Source organism: Glycine soja, chromosome 8 (genome assembly GCF_004193775.1).
Source record: "Glycine soja cultivar W05 chromosome 8, ASM419377v2, whole genome shotgun sequence".
NCBI classification, from domain to species: Eukaryota; Viridiplantae; Streptophyta; class Magnoliopsida; order Fabales; family Fabaceae; genus Glycine; species Glycine soja.
Genome location: NC_041009.1, coordinates 19,316,774 through 19,333,450, shown reverse-complemented (window position 1 = coordinate 19,333,450; position 16,677 = coordinate 19,316,774). Strand labels below are relative to the sequence as shown.

The window sequence follows — 16,677 nt, the reverse complement described above, 5'->3', positions numbered from 1 at the left end:
TTTGCAGATTTCATCATCAACATATTGGCTATCACATATATTTTTCACAAATCTCAAAAACATGTGTTTTGATTTTTCCAGTAAATATCTTTCACAATTGCTAGAAGATGCAAATTTCTCCATTTAAATGAAGAAAAATAGTAAATGATTTTTATAAAAATCTATAGACACTCTAGATGGTCCATGAAATAACATAAAAATTCACTACATGATAATTTCATCGAAATTTATTTTTCTTTATTTAAAAGGACAGTATCGAGCAATGTTATGTTTTAAACTTTTAATTTTCAAACAAATATTTTCCTATTTTTTAAGCTTAGACAATTTTTCTATACACTATCCATGGTCATACAACACTTTGTTTGAAATAGTTTCACTAAAAAAATCCAAAAAAATAATTAAAAGTAAAATGACTCAACCAAATATATTTGAGCAATTTCAAAAGAAATTCGAAAAAATAGGAGTGCTGAAAACAAAACAAAAAAACAAGAATTATCATAAGCTCAGAGACATCAAAAACTATGGAACAAGTCTAACATTACAAGAATCATGTCCCAAAAAATAATTAAAATTTGTGCACATAATCAGCCCAAAAATCAACAACAAGCAATTTAACAATTTATGCATCAAACATTTATTCCAATGGCTCTTCTTTCCCAACACCCACACAACCCATGGATAGCCCCAAACATAATGATTCATGAGGTTGAAATAGAAACTCCCCATACCTCAAGTTTTGAGGACCAAACATTCGAGTAAGTCAAGAACTAGACACGTGTGGTGTCTAAAAATTTTCCTATCCATCAAAATAATTTTTTTAAAAACATAGAGAGGTAGATCTTGATATTCTAGAAGAGGAAATGTAGTTAGAGTAGTGACTTTAGCTAACTTACCAAGCATTCTTTGAACAAATCCTCAAGAATAATGAGATAAGCTAACTTCCCTCTCACTTGAACTCACAGCACACACTAGTACAATGAGAGCTTTTCTCCCTTTTCTTTTCCATTTAAAATGGCTAGCATAAGTCAACATTGGATGGGTCTAATATATTAGCCAAAAGGGTTTTAATATTCTAAGGATTTTTAGAAGCTAAGTGAGATTAATTTCTGGATAATGGGGTGCCTTGGCTGGCCATGGAAGTCATGCTCCTTTTTGGTGTTTTTGCTATAGAAGAACTTGCTACAATTGGTTAAAGTTAGATTATGTATAGATGTAAACGTGCTTTTACCATAATTAGTTAATTCTCTAGTTAAGTATCATGGATCTTTATGCTAATTAAATTGATCTTGCTTTGCGTTAAGTTACACAAAGTAACTTTATCCGGTGCAAGTTTACATGGTATATGTTCACACTATATAAATTCTATATGGTCCAAATCTTCCATAATTAAATCTCAATTTTTAAAAGATGTAGGTCACAAAAAATCAATCACACAAATAACTAAATGAAATTTCACTCAAGATTAATTACCCTAGGAAAAAGTGTATGTAATTAAATTATATCTACACAGAATAAATTTACACAATGTAAAAACTTTGATTTTAATTAAAGTCAACATTCATTAAAATTTGTCACATGAAATAACATATATACAATTCAAATGTTTCTCAATCACTTAACTTAAATCTTCATTGTAATTACTTTCAATATCAATTAAGATTTCATAGAGCACACAAACAAAGAACTTTTTATAGTTTGATTTGATTTGTAAATTTTTAGAGTGTTACACATAATGTAACACCCCGATCGAATCACACCAGAATAAGAGGGATCCAGAGATTGTGAAGGTATGGGATTATGCAATTGAGGATGACTTAAAAGAATTAATTGGTACTATCCATACCAATAAGATGCATGTACTTTTCGATAGTCTATCACTTAATAACTCCACGGTTAAGCATGTTTAGCTTGGAGTAGTTATGAGATAAGTGACCTTCTAGAAAGTTTTCTAAAAAGCGTGAGTGAGGACAAAGCATGCTAAAAAAAATTGTGTTGGTTTGCGGGAATAATTATTGCTCTAGAAAGTAGTTGAAGTAGGTTGTTGAGATCTCCGAAAAGACTACCTACGGAGAGTTCAGACCAACAAGAATGTTGAGTGAAGTGTTATCATGTGAAATTTCGTAGTGTGTGAGTCATCGAGAAGTCGACAATCAAGGATGCTACACATAACACATCTGCAATGATTCATAGTCATCACATTTTCTTCCCAAACTCTACATCTCAAACCACACCATTGAACTTGATCAAGCTTACTTTTGCTTTGTGTCTCCTTATCAACTTTCAACATCAGACCACTCACACACTACTTGTGAGAAACAAGTTTCCCCTTAACTTTTTTTGCTAGTATTTATTATTTTTAATTATTTTACATTCTAAAATTGTATATGTGTTCTATTTTATTACAAAAATAGGCATTTTGGGCTAAAAGAAAAAATTCAGCCCATATTTCATCAGAAAAATATTTTTTTAATCAATATTCATTAACATGAAATATTTACATACTTATTTATTAATTAAAATTAATTATAAAGTTAATATTTATCCATTTTTTTAGTTTTGAAATACAAAAATGTTTTTGGCTTGAATATAAACGTACAAATCCATATGTTTATAAAAAAAAATTTCCTAAATAGCTTCTTCTATTTAAAATTATCCTACATAATATTTTGCTATATTTTATTTGAGTTAAAAAATGTCTTTGGTTGAACTTTTACAATTAAATGATGTCATTTTTGTTATTGTATACAAGAATTTAATAAGTTCCCAAATAATTTCTAAAATTATATTTTATTACTCTAAGTAATGCTCTAAACATTAAATAAAATAAAAATGAGGATGTTACAATACAAGCATACAATTTGAATTTTTTGCCTCTTTCTTATCTCTATAATGTTTTACCTTAAATGAATTATTTATATTAGTTTAATTCTAATATGAGTATACTACAAGTAGGATTTTGATTCATTTCTTTTGAGTCTAACTTGTGAAAGTATTCCAATCTAACTAGATTTTCAATATTTCAAGTGAGTTTATTATATTGTGTGATCCCATATGTTATTGTAATATATAATATTATGCATATAGGCTACATTTATCATCACAAATAGTGACTTGTGTCTTTCAACACATCACTATTGCCTAAATATGTCTCTACAAAATAATAATCTTAGAATTTTTGGTAGAAAAAGTTGATAGCATGATCAAATTTACTTTAAACAAAACAAATTTAATTAACTTCAAAAATTTAGCAAACAAAATTACACATAACCCAAACTAAAAAATTAAGTTTGTTAATGCTTAAGCGTAAATTCTATTATAAGTATATATAACATGGCTTTCTAATTTAATAGTCGTATTATACTTTAAAAATATAGGTATAACTACATAACGTTTCATTTTATTATTGTCACGATAAATTATTTTAGTAATAGTGGAGTTAATAACATTGGTTGTAATAATACTTGATGCCGATTATGGAGTGAACAAGTAGGAAGAAAGAGGAAAATAGAAGAGAATTTGCTAAACCATTATTTCACAAGAGAATTAGACGCATATCCATCCATCTTCATGGCAATGACAACTTTCTTTCTTCCATGTTTTCTCTCTTCATTCTTCTTTCACTTGAAGCACCATATGCTTACAAACACATTGGTTCAGTTATGTTGTTATCATTATCTATTTTTGTATGTAAATATAGTTTTCCTATTTGTGGGTTTATATATTTTCTCTCTTTTCTTCCACAAATTCCTCTCAAGAACCCCTAGTGTTTATGATGATGGATGGTGATCTAATCAGAACTTGCTATTTTCAATATCCATGTATTATTTCATGTCAAATCAAACAACATATATATTTTTATATCTTGTCTTTTCTTCTCTTTCCTTCTTTCTTTTTTCATTTTTTTGTAATGTTACAAAATTCAAAGAATTCTCTTCATTGACATGCATGCAAGGGGAAACATATTATTGGTTCTCTTGATCATTTGCAGAGAGTTTGGGAAGTTACAAGGTGTTTTTGATTCATTTTTACTTTTAATTTTGACCTTCATTTCCTTACATCTCTTTTTAAGAGCTCTATTCTTTTCTTTCTCGTCACATCGATCTATTAAAACCGTTAGAGTTTATTCATATGTCAACCATCATATAGGCTCAAATGATTTGATTTTCAATTGTTGTGAATATAACCATATGCATATATGATTTTTAGCACATTTAATTTGACTTGTATGTTTGAGATTCTATTACAAATTGAATTATTGTTCCTTCATGGTTTCTATACTTAAATATAGAATCAAACATTTTATAACCAAGATTCTTTGTTCTATGTTAACAAGAAATTTTAATGCATTCTACTTCATTCACATTAAAGGTCTTATGTTTGTGTATTTCATTTTGATTTATTTTTAAAAAATAGTTACTTAATTTGACAACATTTGTATAGAATCCTTGGTAGAATGAAAACAATTATTCCTTAAAATTAATTTGTTATCAAATATAGGTAATAGTGCGAGGATCTAAACCTAAAAAAATATGTTTAATATGAAATGAGATTGAGACGTTACATGCAACATATTTTATCATAATTAACTTAGTTTTATAGTGCTTTTGCGATAATTATCTTAAAAAGTGTCATTACATTGTCCATTAATGACTTCAAAACCTATCAAAATGCCTAATTTACCAAATTAAGTGTTATTTGTTGTTTCATTTGGATATCGCAATAACTGTCTACCAAAAATAGTCATGATGCATCAATTATTTTTTTTAAAAAAAGTATATGCATTCTATCATAATTGCAAAATTATTTATGTTTTTAGTGAAAATTAATCAAATCTTGAATTTCAAATGCAGATGAATTATAGTTCAAAAAAGGCTCTCAATAAAGATCAAGTTTATGCAAATTCATCAAATAATTTAGAAAATCATGTCAAAAAGGTAAAGCAAGATACAAATGATGTCTCCACAATTGATAATACAACTAGTGGAGCAGGAGACATAGACCAAGTTCTTAAAAATAATGCAAAAGTGACAAGTAAACCAACATCTAAACCTTACAAAGTAGAAAATTCTCTACACATTTCTGATTTTTCCACTACTCAACACCCAAGTCGAAGTGCAAGAATGCCTTCAAATTCTAACCCTTCAACCACATCATCAAGAGTAGTAGCAGAAACTACAAGAGAATTTTCTATAATTACAAAAAGCACCAATCAAGGTCAGAGAAGTGGTGTTAGTTCTCGTAATGATAGTTTAGAGAGCACTAGTGGTGCACATATTAAGCCACATACAGGAGGTGATGTGAGGTGGGATGCAATTAACATGGTTTCTAGAGGTAATGGTCTTAATCTTAGTCATTTCAAGCTTCTACAGCGTGTTGGTTATGGAGATATTGGTAGTGTGTACCTTGTGGAACTTAAAGGAAGTAAGGCATTCTTTGCCATGAAAGTAATGGATAAAGCATCACTTGCAAGTAAAAAAAAGCTTTTAAGATCACAAACAGAAAGAGAGATTCTTGGACTTCTTGACCATCCATTTTTACCAACTTTATATTCTTATTTTGAGACTGATAAATACTATTGTTTGGTCATGGAATTTTGTAATAGTGGCAGTCTACATTCTCTTCGATTAAAGCAACCCAACAAGCATTTCACTGAAGAAGCTACACGGTTAGTTACTTTAGAGTTTGTTTCAATTCAATGACAAGAGTACTTAAACACACACATATACATTGGACTTGAATTTCACCAAAGTGGTATATATGTAGGTTGAAATGTATGCTACAATAGTTATTATACATGATTATATTTTACTATGTTTAAATATAAATCATTAAACATAGTAGTTTTATTATTTCATTAATATGAAATAAGTTGCCAAATAAATTCAGTGAAATAAATGCAATTTACTTGTTCTAATAGTTATCCTCTTTAAATCAAGGATGAAAGATTATAACACTAGTTAAAGATTTTTATCTACCTTTTTGGGTAGAAATTATATATTACATTCTTTAATTTTTTTTTTTATGTGTTTCTACATACTTTAACAACCAAAAGGTATTGAAAATTTCTTTCTTCTTGGTTATGCATTTTTTTCTTCTATTGTGAAATTATATCATTGTTTTGTCTTAAGACTATGCATATAGTTTTCATAGAAATACTAGCCCGTATGCATTAACTAATTCATCAAACTAATAGTGCATTGACATTATTTCTATTATTTGCAATCTCAATGCTTAAAATTTCTATGAAAATTGAAAACAATGGGACTATCATGCATTACTAATAATCATTAGGCTACTTCAAAAGAAAGTAAATTTAATAAACCTTTAAACATGAGAATAAATCTTGTTTGAATGTTCTATGTTTTACTTCTCCAAATAATGCAATTACAACTAGATAGTTCATTATGAATGCAATAAGATTTTAGAAAAAAGACATGTTGATTAAGCATGTTCATCCTTACATTTGTGTAATTGAATGAAGCCATTGATATTTTTTGTTTATCTTCATAAGAGGTAAAAAAAACATTAAAAGCCTCTAATCATCTTAATTGTGTAATAATAACTATTTGATAGAACATTTGTGTTGTGAATTTTCATGACAAATCTAAGAATTTGATGTCTTATTTTCTATGATAGGTTTTATTGTTCAGAGATTTTGTTAGCTTTAGAATACTTGCACATGCTAGGCATTGTGTATAGAGACTTAAAACCAGAGAATGTTCTAGTTCGAGATGAAGGTCACATAATGTTATCAGATTTTGACTTATCCCTTCGTTGCTCTGTTAATCCTACACTTGTGAAGTCATCATCTGCACATGAAAGTAATAATGGTCCATCTGGGAGCATTTTGGATGATGAGCAAGTAATACATGGTTGCATACAACCTTCAAGTTTCTTTCCACGCATTTTACCTTCAAAAAAGAATAGAAAGTTAAAGTCTGATTTTGGCCTCATGGTTGGAGGATGCCTGCCAGAACTAATGGCAGAGCCTACAAATGTGAGGTCAATGTCCTTTGTAGGAACACATGAGTATCTTGCACCTGAGATTATTCGTGGCGAAGGACATGGTAGTGCAGTGGATTGGTGGACATTTGGAATATTCTTGTATGAACTTTTGCATGGGATAACACCCTTTAAAGGTGAAGGAAATAAAGCCACACTCTTTAATGTTGTAGGTCAGCCCTTAAGGTTCCCAAAAAAACCTCATGTTAGTAATGTTGCAAGAGACCTTATAAAAGGATTGTTGGTGAAAGAGCCCCAGAAACGATTTGCTTATAAGAGAGGTGCCACAGAAATAAAACAACACCCTTTTTTTAACGGAGTAAATTGGGCTCTAGTTAGAAGTGCTACACCTCCTATTATACCAAAGCCTTTAGATTTTTCTAAGTATGCTAACAAATCAAACATTCCCCCAATAGACAAGAAGATTGCAGATATTGTTGCAAGCGATAAAAGTAGGCATACACAACCTAATTCTTCTTATGAAGATTTTGAGTATTTTTAGAAGTACAAAATTCCTTGTTTGGACAAAAATGTACATTACATCTCAAGAAATTTTGAAATACATCTATAATAAATAAGTTATGTATACAAACATGTAAATTTCATTAAAATATTTCTTCTTTTTCATTTTGAGTTTCTATTACTTACATTCTTTCTAGTATTATTTTAGCATTGCAATAATATCTCTTTCTTTGCAAATCACATTGTTTGCAGGTACATCACATGTTATAAAGTGTTTAGTGGTAAATCATTTGTCACACAAGAAATATAACAATAATATGTATGTATTTTTATATCTACACAACTATGAATAAGCATGAAGAAAAATTTAAATGTATCATCTTTGTGATCTTGTAGAACATGAGTATGAAGGGACCAACATTTAATATAGGATTAGTTGAAAATAAGACTATTGAAATGACAAAGGTAAAAATAATTGTTAGTTCTCTTGTCATTATCTAAAAAGCACTAATTGATTTTTTTTAAAAGAATTCACTATGTAAAAGTTCATACAAAAAGGAGTTGTGACATTGCATGTGATGCATTTTAAAATATAACAAAAAGAGTTGTGATATATCATTTTCCTAAAAGGAGTTTGAATATATGATAATAGAATATAGCATGATTAAATGTTCAAAAATATTCTTTACATTGATTAATCAAGTTACATCTCATAGAGAAAATGTTAGTGAACATATTATAGTTGTGACTAACATCAAAGGAAATTTTTGTTTTTTTTAATCTATTTATTCATTATTTATAATATTTAATTTAAAACTTGATAGCAAATTCATGAATTATTAACTAATATTTATAATTATCTAAGTAAATTTGGAAAAATTATTGACACAAGTGAATTGAAAATTAAATCTGTTAATTAAGATTGAAGATTTAATCTCTTATTTGGACATAAAGTCGTCACTTAATCCCAAAATAATTTTATTTAGTGAAAAGAGATTAGATGAATTCCAAATATAAATATATATGATGAATTCACATTTTTTAAGCGATTCCAAATACACACTAACACTATAAATGACAAAATGACAAAGTTTTAGTACAATATTCAATGTAATTGGCATGGATACAAAACTCTTCAAACAAATATTACAAAAAATTAAAATATTTATTAAGAATGAGAATACATTGAATATCTCCCAAGAGAAGTCTAATTAAATTCTACTATTACTGATAAAAAAAAATCTACTATTTAGAAATACTAGTACTATCCGTTACGACAAAGTTCTAGTTTTTTTATTTTTGTTAATAAAAACCCACTAATGATGGCACTGCCAAATTGCAATCACTCACTTCTCACATACATTTTCTCACTCACTTTGACTGATTAGTTTGAAAGCAAAAGAAGAAGCAAACATTTTATTCTCGTGAGTGTGTGTGCGACAGTAACATCGTTTTCTCGTTTGTGTTTTTTCCGTTAAAATCATAAAAAAATAATGGAAAACCACATCTACGCCTCCTCTTACAGCCCTTCCACCAACTACAGATCCTTCCGTGACCATCCCGCCGCCGACGCCATGTTCCTCTCCCACCACCTCCACCACCGTACCGACGCCTCCGACGCCGCCGCCTTTCGCTTCCCTTCCTCCGCCCTCTCCGCCGTCGAAGCCGCCGACATTGCCCCTCCCGGCGTCACCTCCCGAATCGCCTCCTCCGCCGCCTCCGCGAATTTCCTCTCCTCCTGGCCCCCTGTCGCCGCCGCCGCCGCCGTGCCTTCCGCCCTTGACCTCAAACGCTCCTCCGACGGTTAGTTCTTAACATTTTCCTCCCTTTTAGGTTACTGAATTTAGGTTATTTGTTGTTTTTGTTGTTGTTTGCTTAAAGTAAAAAAAAAATGGAAGTAACCGAGATTTCCCTGATTCCCCGTTATTATGTGTAATCTATGAATTTAGGTTATAAAGTGTGTGTTAGGGTGGAGTGTTTTTAAGAAATAATAATTGATCTTGTTTACCCAAATGAAGTTGAACCAATCAGGGACTAAGCAATTGAGTTTAGGTTATTTATTTTTTTGTTTACTTGAATTAAAACTGAAGTAACCAAGATTTCACTTATTGTGTGTGATTTATATGTGGTGCATGTAATTCTGGATGTGCATGTTTGTGGTGTTCAGTTTTCTAATGAGATGGTATGTTAGGTAGTGAGGAGGATGTGATGCATAGGATTGTTGTGCCCTGTAGTTAGTGTGTATTGGTTATTCTGTTGTTAGCTTTTTTTACTTCTTTTTTTAATGTTAGTGATTAATTAGTGTTTTTGCCATCAGAGTATACCGGTTGGATTTAATTGTCTATGGTTATGAATGACTCTGGCGGTCCGGCACAGGCTTAGTTATGGATTTATGTTTTCAGAATCATGATTCATGATGCAAATTAGTGGCTGGTGTAGTGAATGAGCAGCATATATGCGTAGGATAGATGATGATGTGATGATTGAAGGCATGCTGCGTGATTTGAACAACATCGATAATAGTAGCTAAGGAGAGAAAAAATTGTGCTAGGGTTGGCTTTTTGCTTGAGAGTGACTTGTTACTTACTGGCAAGGCGAGGTTGACCTTTTTTTGGCTTCAAATGGTGTTACTACTTTACGTATTTAATGGAATATGTCGTGTTATGTGGTTGATATATTTTTACGTTATTTTGATATAATTTCAACAAATGTATACTTATAGCTTTTGTACAATCTCAGTGAAATTTATAAGTCATCTGGTTTTTTATATAAAGTATATTCTTTATACTTAATAATCTATGCATTTTGTCGAAAATTATTTTCTTAGTCAAACTTATAAAATAACACTATACGTTTGCTTTGGTTTTCTTGTATATACTCGTCTATTATGTACTATAGCTCTCTACCATCCAACAATTTTGGGTACAATTGGGCAAAGTGAAGCTTGGTATTCTACAAACCCACTGGCCAAGCGCCCTAGATATGAAAGTGCTTCCAATATGACTATATATCCACAGAGGCCAGGAGAGAAGGATTGTGCCCACTATATGCTCACAAGAACCTGTAAGTTTGGAGACAGCTGCAAGTTTGACCATCCTTTTTGGGTTCCAGAGGGTGGAATCCCGGATTGGAAAGAGGTGACTGCTTGCTATTATTATCACTATTATTATATTTTATGCCTATGAAAATTATTTGTATTGTATAGTACATTTACTATTGGTAATAGTATAAAGTGACATGTATTCTTACAATTCTATATTTTATAGAAAATTTTAGTTAAACATATATGAATATATAGTGGTGTATTATATACCAGTTTAACCAATTTTTAATTTTTATTTTTTAATGTTTATTTTAGTTACATTTTCAGTAAAAACCCTTTATTTCTATATATGTCAGTGTGCAACACTGTATAGAAATATTTATTAATTATAATAGAATAAAATTATAAATTATAATACTGGCACAATATTCTAGTACTATAGTTCTTGTATTACAATATACAAACTAATAATATTAAAGATTAATGGCTAATTGTAATACCTCCATGCTTTTGCCACATCTTGACATGTTCATCATATACATGAACCTTCATATAAATTTAACTTTAGGACTTATGAGATACTCTGTAGAGACATGTTTCTTAGTCATTTGAACCAACAAAACTAGTAGATAGATACATCTTGACATGTGCTACATTTTAGACTTGTTTAACTGCAAGATAATATAGACTCGTGTCTTCTATACTTCCTTGGGATTTGATAGTGGCTCCTTATTGGGGATTAGTGGGACTGTGGGAGTGTCTACAAATGTGAAATGAACAACTCAATACGAGCTAGTTTCCTGACTTTTCTCCAAAATTTCTAGTGCATACTGCATACTTTCTTCTTGGGCATCCCTATGCAGGATACATGACGGAAAAATACAAGATGGGTTGAGAACATAGTCCTCTGACTGCATGGTAGGTGGAAGGGGGAAAAAGAGTGGGATATTCTGTTAGGCTGTGAGAGGATTAGGCGTGGATAAGGGAAAGAAGCATGAATTGTGTTAAGTTTTGGGAAGGGAGGTTACTACCTTCAAATGCTATATTATCTTTCTTTATTTTACTTTTTATATCCTTGTTCTGTCAGAGGGTAATAAGTGATATTGGGAAATCTGTATCTACCTCGACTGAGCTGATAATCCTGTAATATCAGGGGTAACGGCTCTTTGTGCCTCTAAATTCAGTGAAACATATTCTGATTTCTGAGTATTATCAATTGGTATCTGAGCTTCTGATTTGGGATCTGTTGTGACACTATTTCACTTATTTGATATTTGGAAACTTAATATACATCTGTCTATGCATTAATCTATGTACTCAACTGTGTAACTGTATCAGAATGATCTTTTACTATGATGTCAATCAATTTTGTTCTAGTAGTATCTAGTAACCCTTGAAGTTTAGGATAGGTGTGTGAAAGATTGTGTTTGTAAAACCTACATGGGCTGTCTATTTTGTATGCTAAGATCACTCTTGTTCTGGTTATTTCATGTAGTGAGTTAAATATTGTGTTTCTTACCATTCTTATCTTTTCTATTTTGTCTGCTGGCATTGGGGTTTGATCTCAAAAGGTGAAATATTATAGTCTAGGAATTTTTGGTTCTTAAATATAAAACAGGTACTAATTTGTTTTGATGCACTTGGTTTATTCAAACTTGACTTAGGTTCCAATTGTTACAAGTGAAACTCCACCTGAGAGACCAGGGGAACCAGATTGTCCAGTGAGTAGAATTTGCAAATTTTTTGTTTCTTCATATTATTTGGGCATTTTCTAATTCATTTTGAATCCAATACATTGCAGTACTTTCTGAAAACTCAAAGATGCAAGTTTGGTTCAAAGTGCAAATTTAATCATCCCAAAGTTTCCTCGGAAAATGCTGATGTTTCTTCTGGCTTACCTGAGAGGCCATCGGAGCCCCCTTGTGCGGTTAGTTGTTTACATTTTTTATTAACATTAGACTTTATTTATCTATGGCTTACTTCATGTTTTATATTTATACAGTTCTACATGAAAACTGGAAAATGTAGATATGGTGCTGCTTGTAAATTCCATCACCCCAAGGATATCCAGATTCAGTTGTCTAACGACTCAAGTCAAACTGTTGCACAGACTCAAACAAATTCTATAATGGGTTGGGCAACAGGAGATACACAGCCAATTCAATCTCTTATATCTCCATCGTTGCAAAATAGCAAAGGGCTTCCAGTGAGACTGGTATTGATTCTCTGTTAAATTGTTTGGTGTCCAATCTCTATTAATAGAAGGAAAGGCAGACCAATTCATCTAGTATCTTGTTCTTTTGAGTTTTCCATTTCATTACATTATTTGCTGGATGTATGCTGCTTTGAACTGCCGATCCTAATTAATAATTGTAGCAGAAATTATGATATTCAACTAGTGCAAATGGATTGGTCAGCATAACTAAAGTTACCTTTATTGTTTTACTTTGATGCTATATAAAAATATAGCAGAAGATACCCATAAATTTCTAGCTGATGACAACTTTTTCCTCTGCTAATTTATTGCCTTCATTTCTTTAAAGCCTGGGTTTTTACTGTAAATTCTCTTCTGACAGGGGGAAGTGGATTGTCCATTCTACATGAAAACTGGGAGGTAAGTATTGATTAATGTTCAATTGGTTTCATAATTTGAGAGAAATAAATAGTCATTTTTTTGTATGTTTTACTGCAGCTCTCTTAGGAAACTGAAAAAAAAAAAGTGATTATTTCTCCAATATAAGCTAATCTAAACACATATTCTTTGGATTAAATATCCTTAATTCTTTTCATTCATATGAATCAGTTGCAAGTATGGTGTCACTTGCCGCTACAATCATCCTGACAGGAATGGTATGTATAATATATTGATATTGATTGTTCTTACATTTTCCTGTTTCCTAAACAATTATTTTGCATTATCATTCTTTGATGCAGCAATCAATCCACCCATTGCTGGATTAGGCGCCTCTATTTTTCCATCCTCGGCTGCTAATCTGAATATCGGACTTCTTAATCCAGCTGTTTCTGTCTATCAAGCTTTTGAACCAAGGCTGTCAAATCCAATGGTAATGTAGAAGTTGTTACTGTACTTATTCTCATAGAGGATTGACTGATGCAAATTGCAAATAATGTTATCCAACTCTTGATCCTCATTATTGTGGGGTAAGGGATGCTTCTGGTTATGTTTTTTGGTTGTGTTGTATGTTTCTGGTTATCAACCAAATCAACACAATTGTCTTAAAGGCACATGCATATATTGATTAATGAATGGAAGTATAGTTTAGATACATATAGATTTCACAAATGCAATAAAGATGGCTTGGACATAACCTATATACTCTTGTATACAGTCAAACCTGGAATATAGAGCTGTTGCATGATAGATTTGAATGGATAAGTATTGGTTTTAAGTTGAAACATGGCAAAAATAATATATTTCTTACAGGAGAATAATATTTGTGTGATGTAGTTGTGCACATCTTTCATTCTCAATGAATATTAAGTAGTTAAATGTGGTCATTTGTGGGTGAATACTATCAACTTTTTTTATTCTCATGGTTTTTCTCTTGTCTATTGATATATCTTGATCCTTGTAGATATTGCGATTTTATTCTCTTACATTTTTATAGATGTCCGTTGTCTTTCTCTTATTCTTTTTATTTCTTTTACCTCAAGTATCATTTTCTGTTTGTGCTGCATAGTTTGTTAACTTCACTTTCTTCATAACCTAGTTTTCATAAAATTCTTATTCCTAGTGTTTTGATGCTGCTCATCTAGAACATTTGATTTTATGCATATGATATGTTTCTCTTACAAAGAAACGAATATGTTTGGGTCCTTTAGAGGTGAGGCCACTTTGCTGTTTTGCCTCAATAATGTAGGAGGACAAGTTTGAGGCTGCTCTAAACAACTTGTGTATCAGCAATAAAAAAAAAAACAATAGAATGAAGTGTGTTATTGGCTTTGAAAACAAGCCATTCTTAAATTAACTCTAAACTGCATTTCCATTTGATGTCATGAATTACTCAAAAAGCTAATGATGTTTCTTATTCATAACATGTTTTCCAGTCTCAGGTGGGAATTGCAGACACTATCTATCCTCAGCGACCTGGACAGATTGAATGTGATGTAAGCAAACACTTGTCTTATGTTCCTGACTTATCAGATTTCTACAGCCAATATGTATTTGGAATGGTTTGCACTTGTCACATTTATTTGTTGAATCATTTAGTATTAAATTATAAAATGCAGGGGGCTAAGGGTTCAATTGAAGATCTCTTTGTTTAATTAAAAAACCTAAATTTAGGGTATCCTTAATAGTAATATTCCACCCTTCACTGATTTTGCCTAACAACTGATTGTAACTAACTAATGGGTATCTAACATTTTGGTTTTAATAATATTTGATTCTTATGGAGAAAGATAATCGGTAAAACTTCATGAAAACCTATTTTATTTTCTGAACTTCTCATGCCTACATAACCTTTGCATAAATTATCTAATTTCCTTTTACATTTTCTATTCAATGGTTTACCATGTAGTTTTATATGAAAACTGGCGAGTGTAAATTTGGGGAAAGATGCAAGTATCATCACCCAATTGACCGCTCAGCACCATCACTGTCAAAGCAGGCTACAGTGAAACTCACTCCTGCAGGATTACCAAGAAGAGAGGTATGTTAATTCTTTTTCACCTGCATACTCCTAATTGTTGCTTTATTTGCATTTTTCTGTGAAATTCTTTCAACAACTAGTCTTAATTTTCAAAAAGTAGATTGATATGACTAGTTTAAGTTTGGCTGTTGTTTCAATCTATTTCAAGTTACTTAAATTGTTGCACATTGCATGTGGTGGTAGGTTATCAAGTCAATCACCAATTATTAAATTGCATGACTGTTCTAATAAATGATTTGTTCAAGCTACTTGCCCTTTTGCATTTTGTCCTTGTGGCCATATACAATAGCTTTCTTTAAGTAGCATCCTCTTAACTAGCCTCAAAATTTCTGTGGAACATGATATCAAAATTTGAAACCATGTATGATGTGTTGACAGGGTGCTGTTATCTGCCCATATTATTTGAAAACTGGAACATGCAAGTTTGGTGCAACCTGCAAGTTTGACCACCCACCACCTGGAGAAGTTATGGAGATGGCAAAATCACAAGGAACATCGGCCAATGGAGGGGAAGCAGAAGGCGATGAAATCGAGACTTCTGCTCAACTTTGAGATCTTTCATGAAAACTAGACTCTATTTGATGATCCCTTTTAGTTTTTCCTTATATTTCTTTTCTAATCATGATATGAACAGTTGTGGCTGAAGACCTGCTTTGTTTACTTTAGTGACTAGTTTATCTCTGGACTGGTATGAATGCTTTTTTTAATGGTTAGTTGAATTACAAGATTTCTATTCAACTCAGCAATGATAATCCATTCGCACAAGTTTTATGTAAGAAAAATGAATGAATGCATCTGAAATAAAAATCGAATGCATCTAATTAACTCATGGTTTATCTTACATGAATTCTAGTGTTGATTGAGTCTTGGTCATAGTGCAAAGCTGGTTTATCTTACATGAATTTGCTCAAGTAGATGTACAATGCTAGCAAATTTATAATTGTGATAATTGAATGGTTTAATTATGTTGGTAAAAAAGAAATCGACCTTTCTTTTTGTTTTATTGTAAAAATTTATTCATTTTTAAGGCGTTGATCAGCTTATTTTGATTTTTTTGTGGGATATTGTACGAATATTGAACTTTATCGATTTAATCAATGAATTGATAGCCTTTCAAAAAAAGATTAATGAATTGATAGATTCTAAATTTGTAAAGTTTTGTAATTTAAAAACTAGTGAATAGTTTATAAATAACTGTAAATTTGACATTTTTATCAATTTTCAAAATTAAATAAATATTAATTATAATACTACCAATACAAAGTGGGAGATAAAAGGTTAGCTTCCCATTTCCATCTTGAAATTTAACTTCCCAAAGCGAAGTGAGCAATTCATTTTAGAAAATCTCCTGTTAGAAACCTAATCAAGGAACATAGTTCTAGTTCCTTTCTTTAGTGGAAATCAACTAGTGGTAGTGAACACAACGGTTGATCAGATTTCATATCAACATAATTTTGGCATGCCTAGTGGAACCCCAATTATATCTTTAAGGTTTCC

The 16,677-nt window shown here is 31.1% G+C and overlaps 2 protein-coding genes across 2 annotated transcripts; both read left to right on the top strand.

Annotated features, from left to right (window-relative positions):
- The first annotated feature begins 4,850 nt into the window (after nt 1-4,850).
- LOC114423990 (serine/threonine-protein kinase AGC1-7-like) lies at nt 4,851-7,504 on the top strand. Its single transcript, XM_028390877.1, has 2 exons — nt 4,851-5,665; nt 6,637-7,504. Exons 1-2 carry the CDS (start codon nt 4,851-4,853, stop codon nt 7,502-7,504), a joined length of 1,683 nt encoding a protein of 560 aa, XP_028246678.1.
- A 1,299-nt stretch (nt 7,505-8,803) lies between these two features.
- LOC114422604 (zinc finger CCCH domain-containing protein 37-like) lies at nt 8,804-16,009 on the top strand. The gene is made up of 11 exons (XM_028389050.1): nt 8,804-9,267; nt 10,363-10,601; nt 12,172-12,228; nt 12,309-12,434; nt 12,510-12,722; nt 13,084-13,121; nt 13,311-13,357; nt 13,442-13,572; nt 14,576-14,635; nt 15,049-15,180; nt 15,559-16,009. Exons 1-11 carry the CDS (start codon nt 8,958-8,960, stop codon nt 15,730-15,732), a joined length of 1,527 nt encoding a protein of 508 aa, XP_028244851.1. The 5' UTR covers nt 8,804-8,957; the 3' UTR covers nt 15,733-16,009.
- The last annotated feature ends 668 nt before the right edge of the window (nt 16,010-16,677 follow it).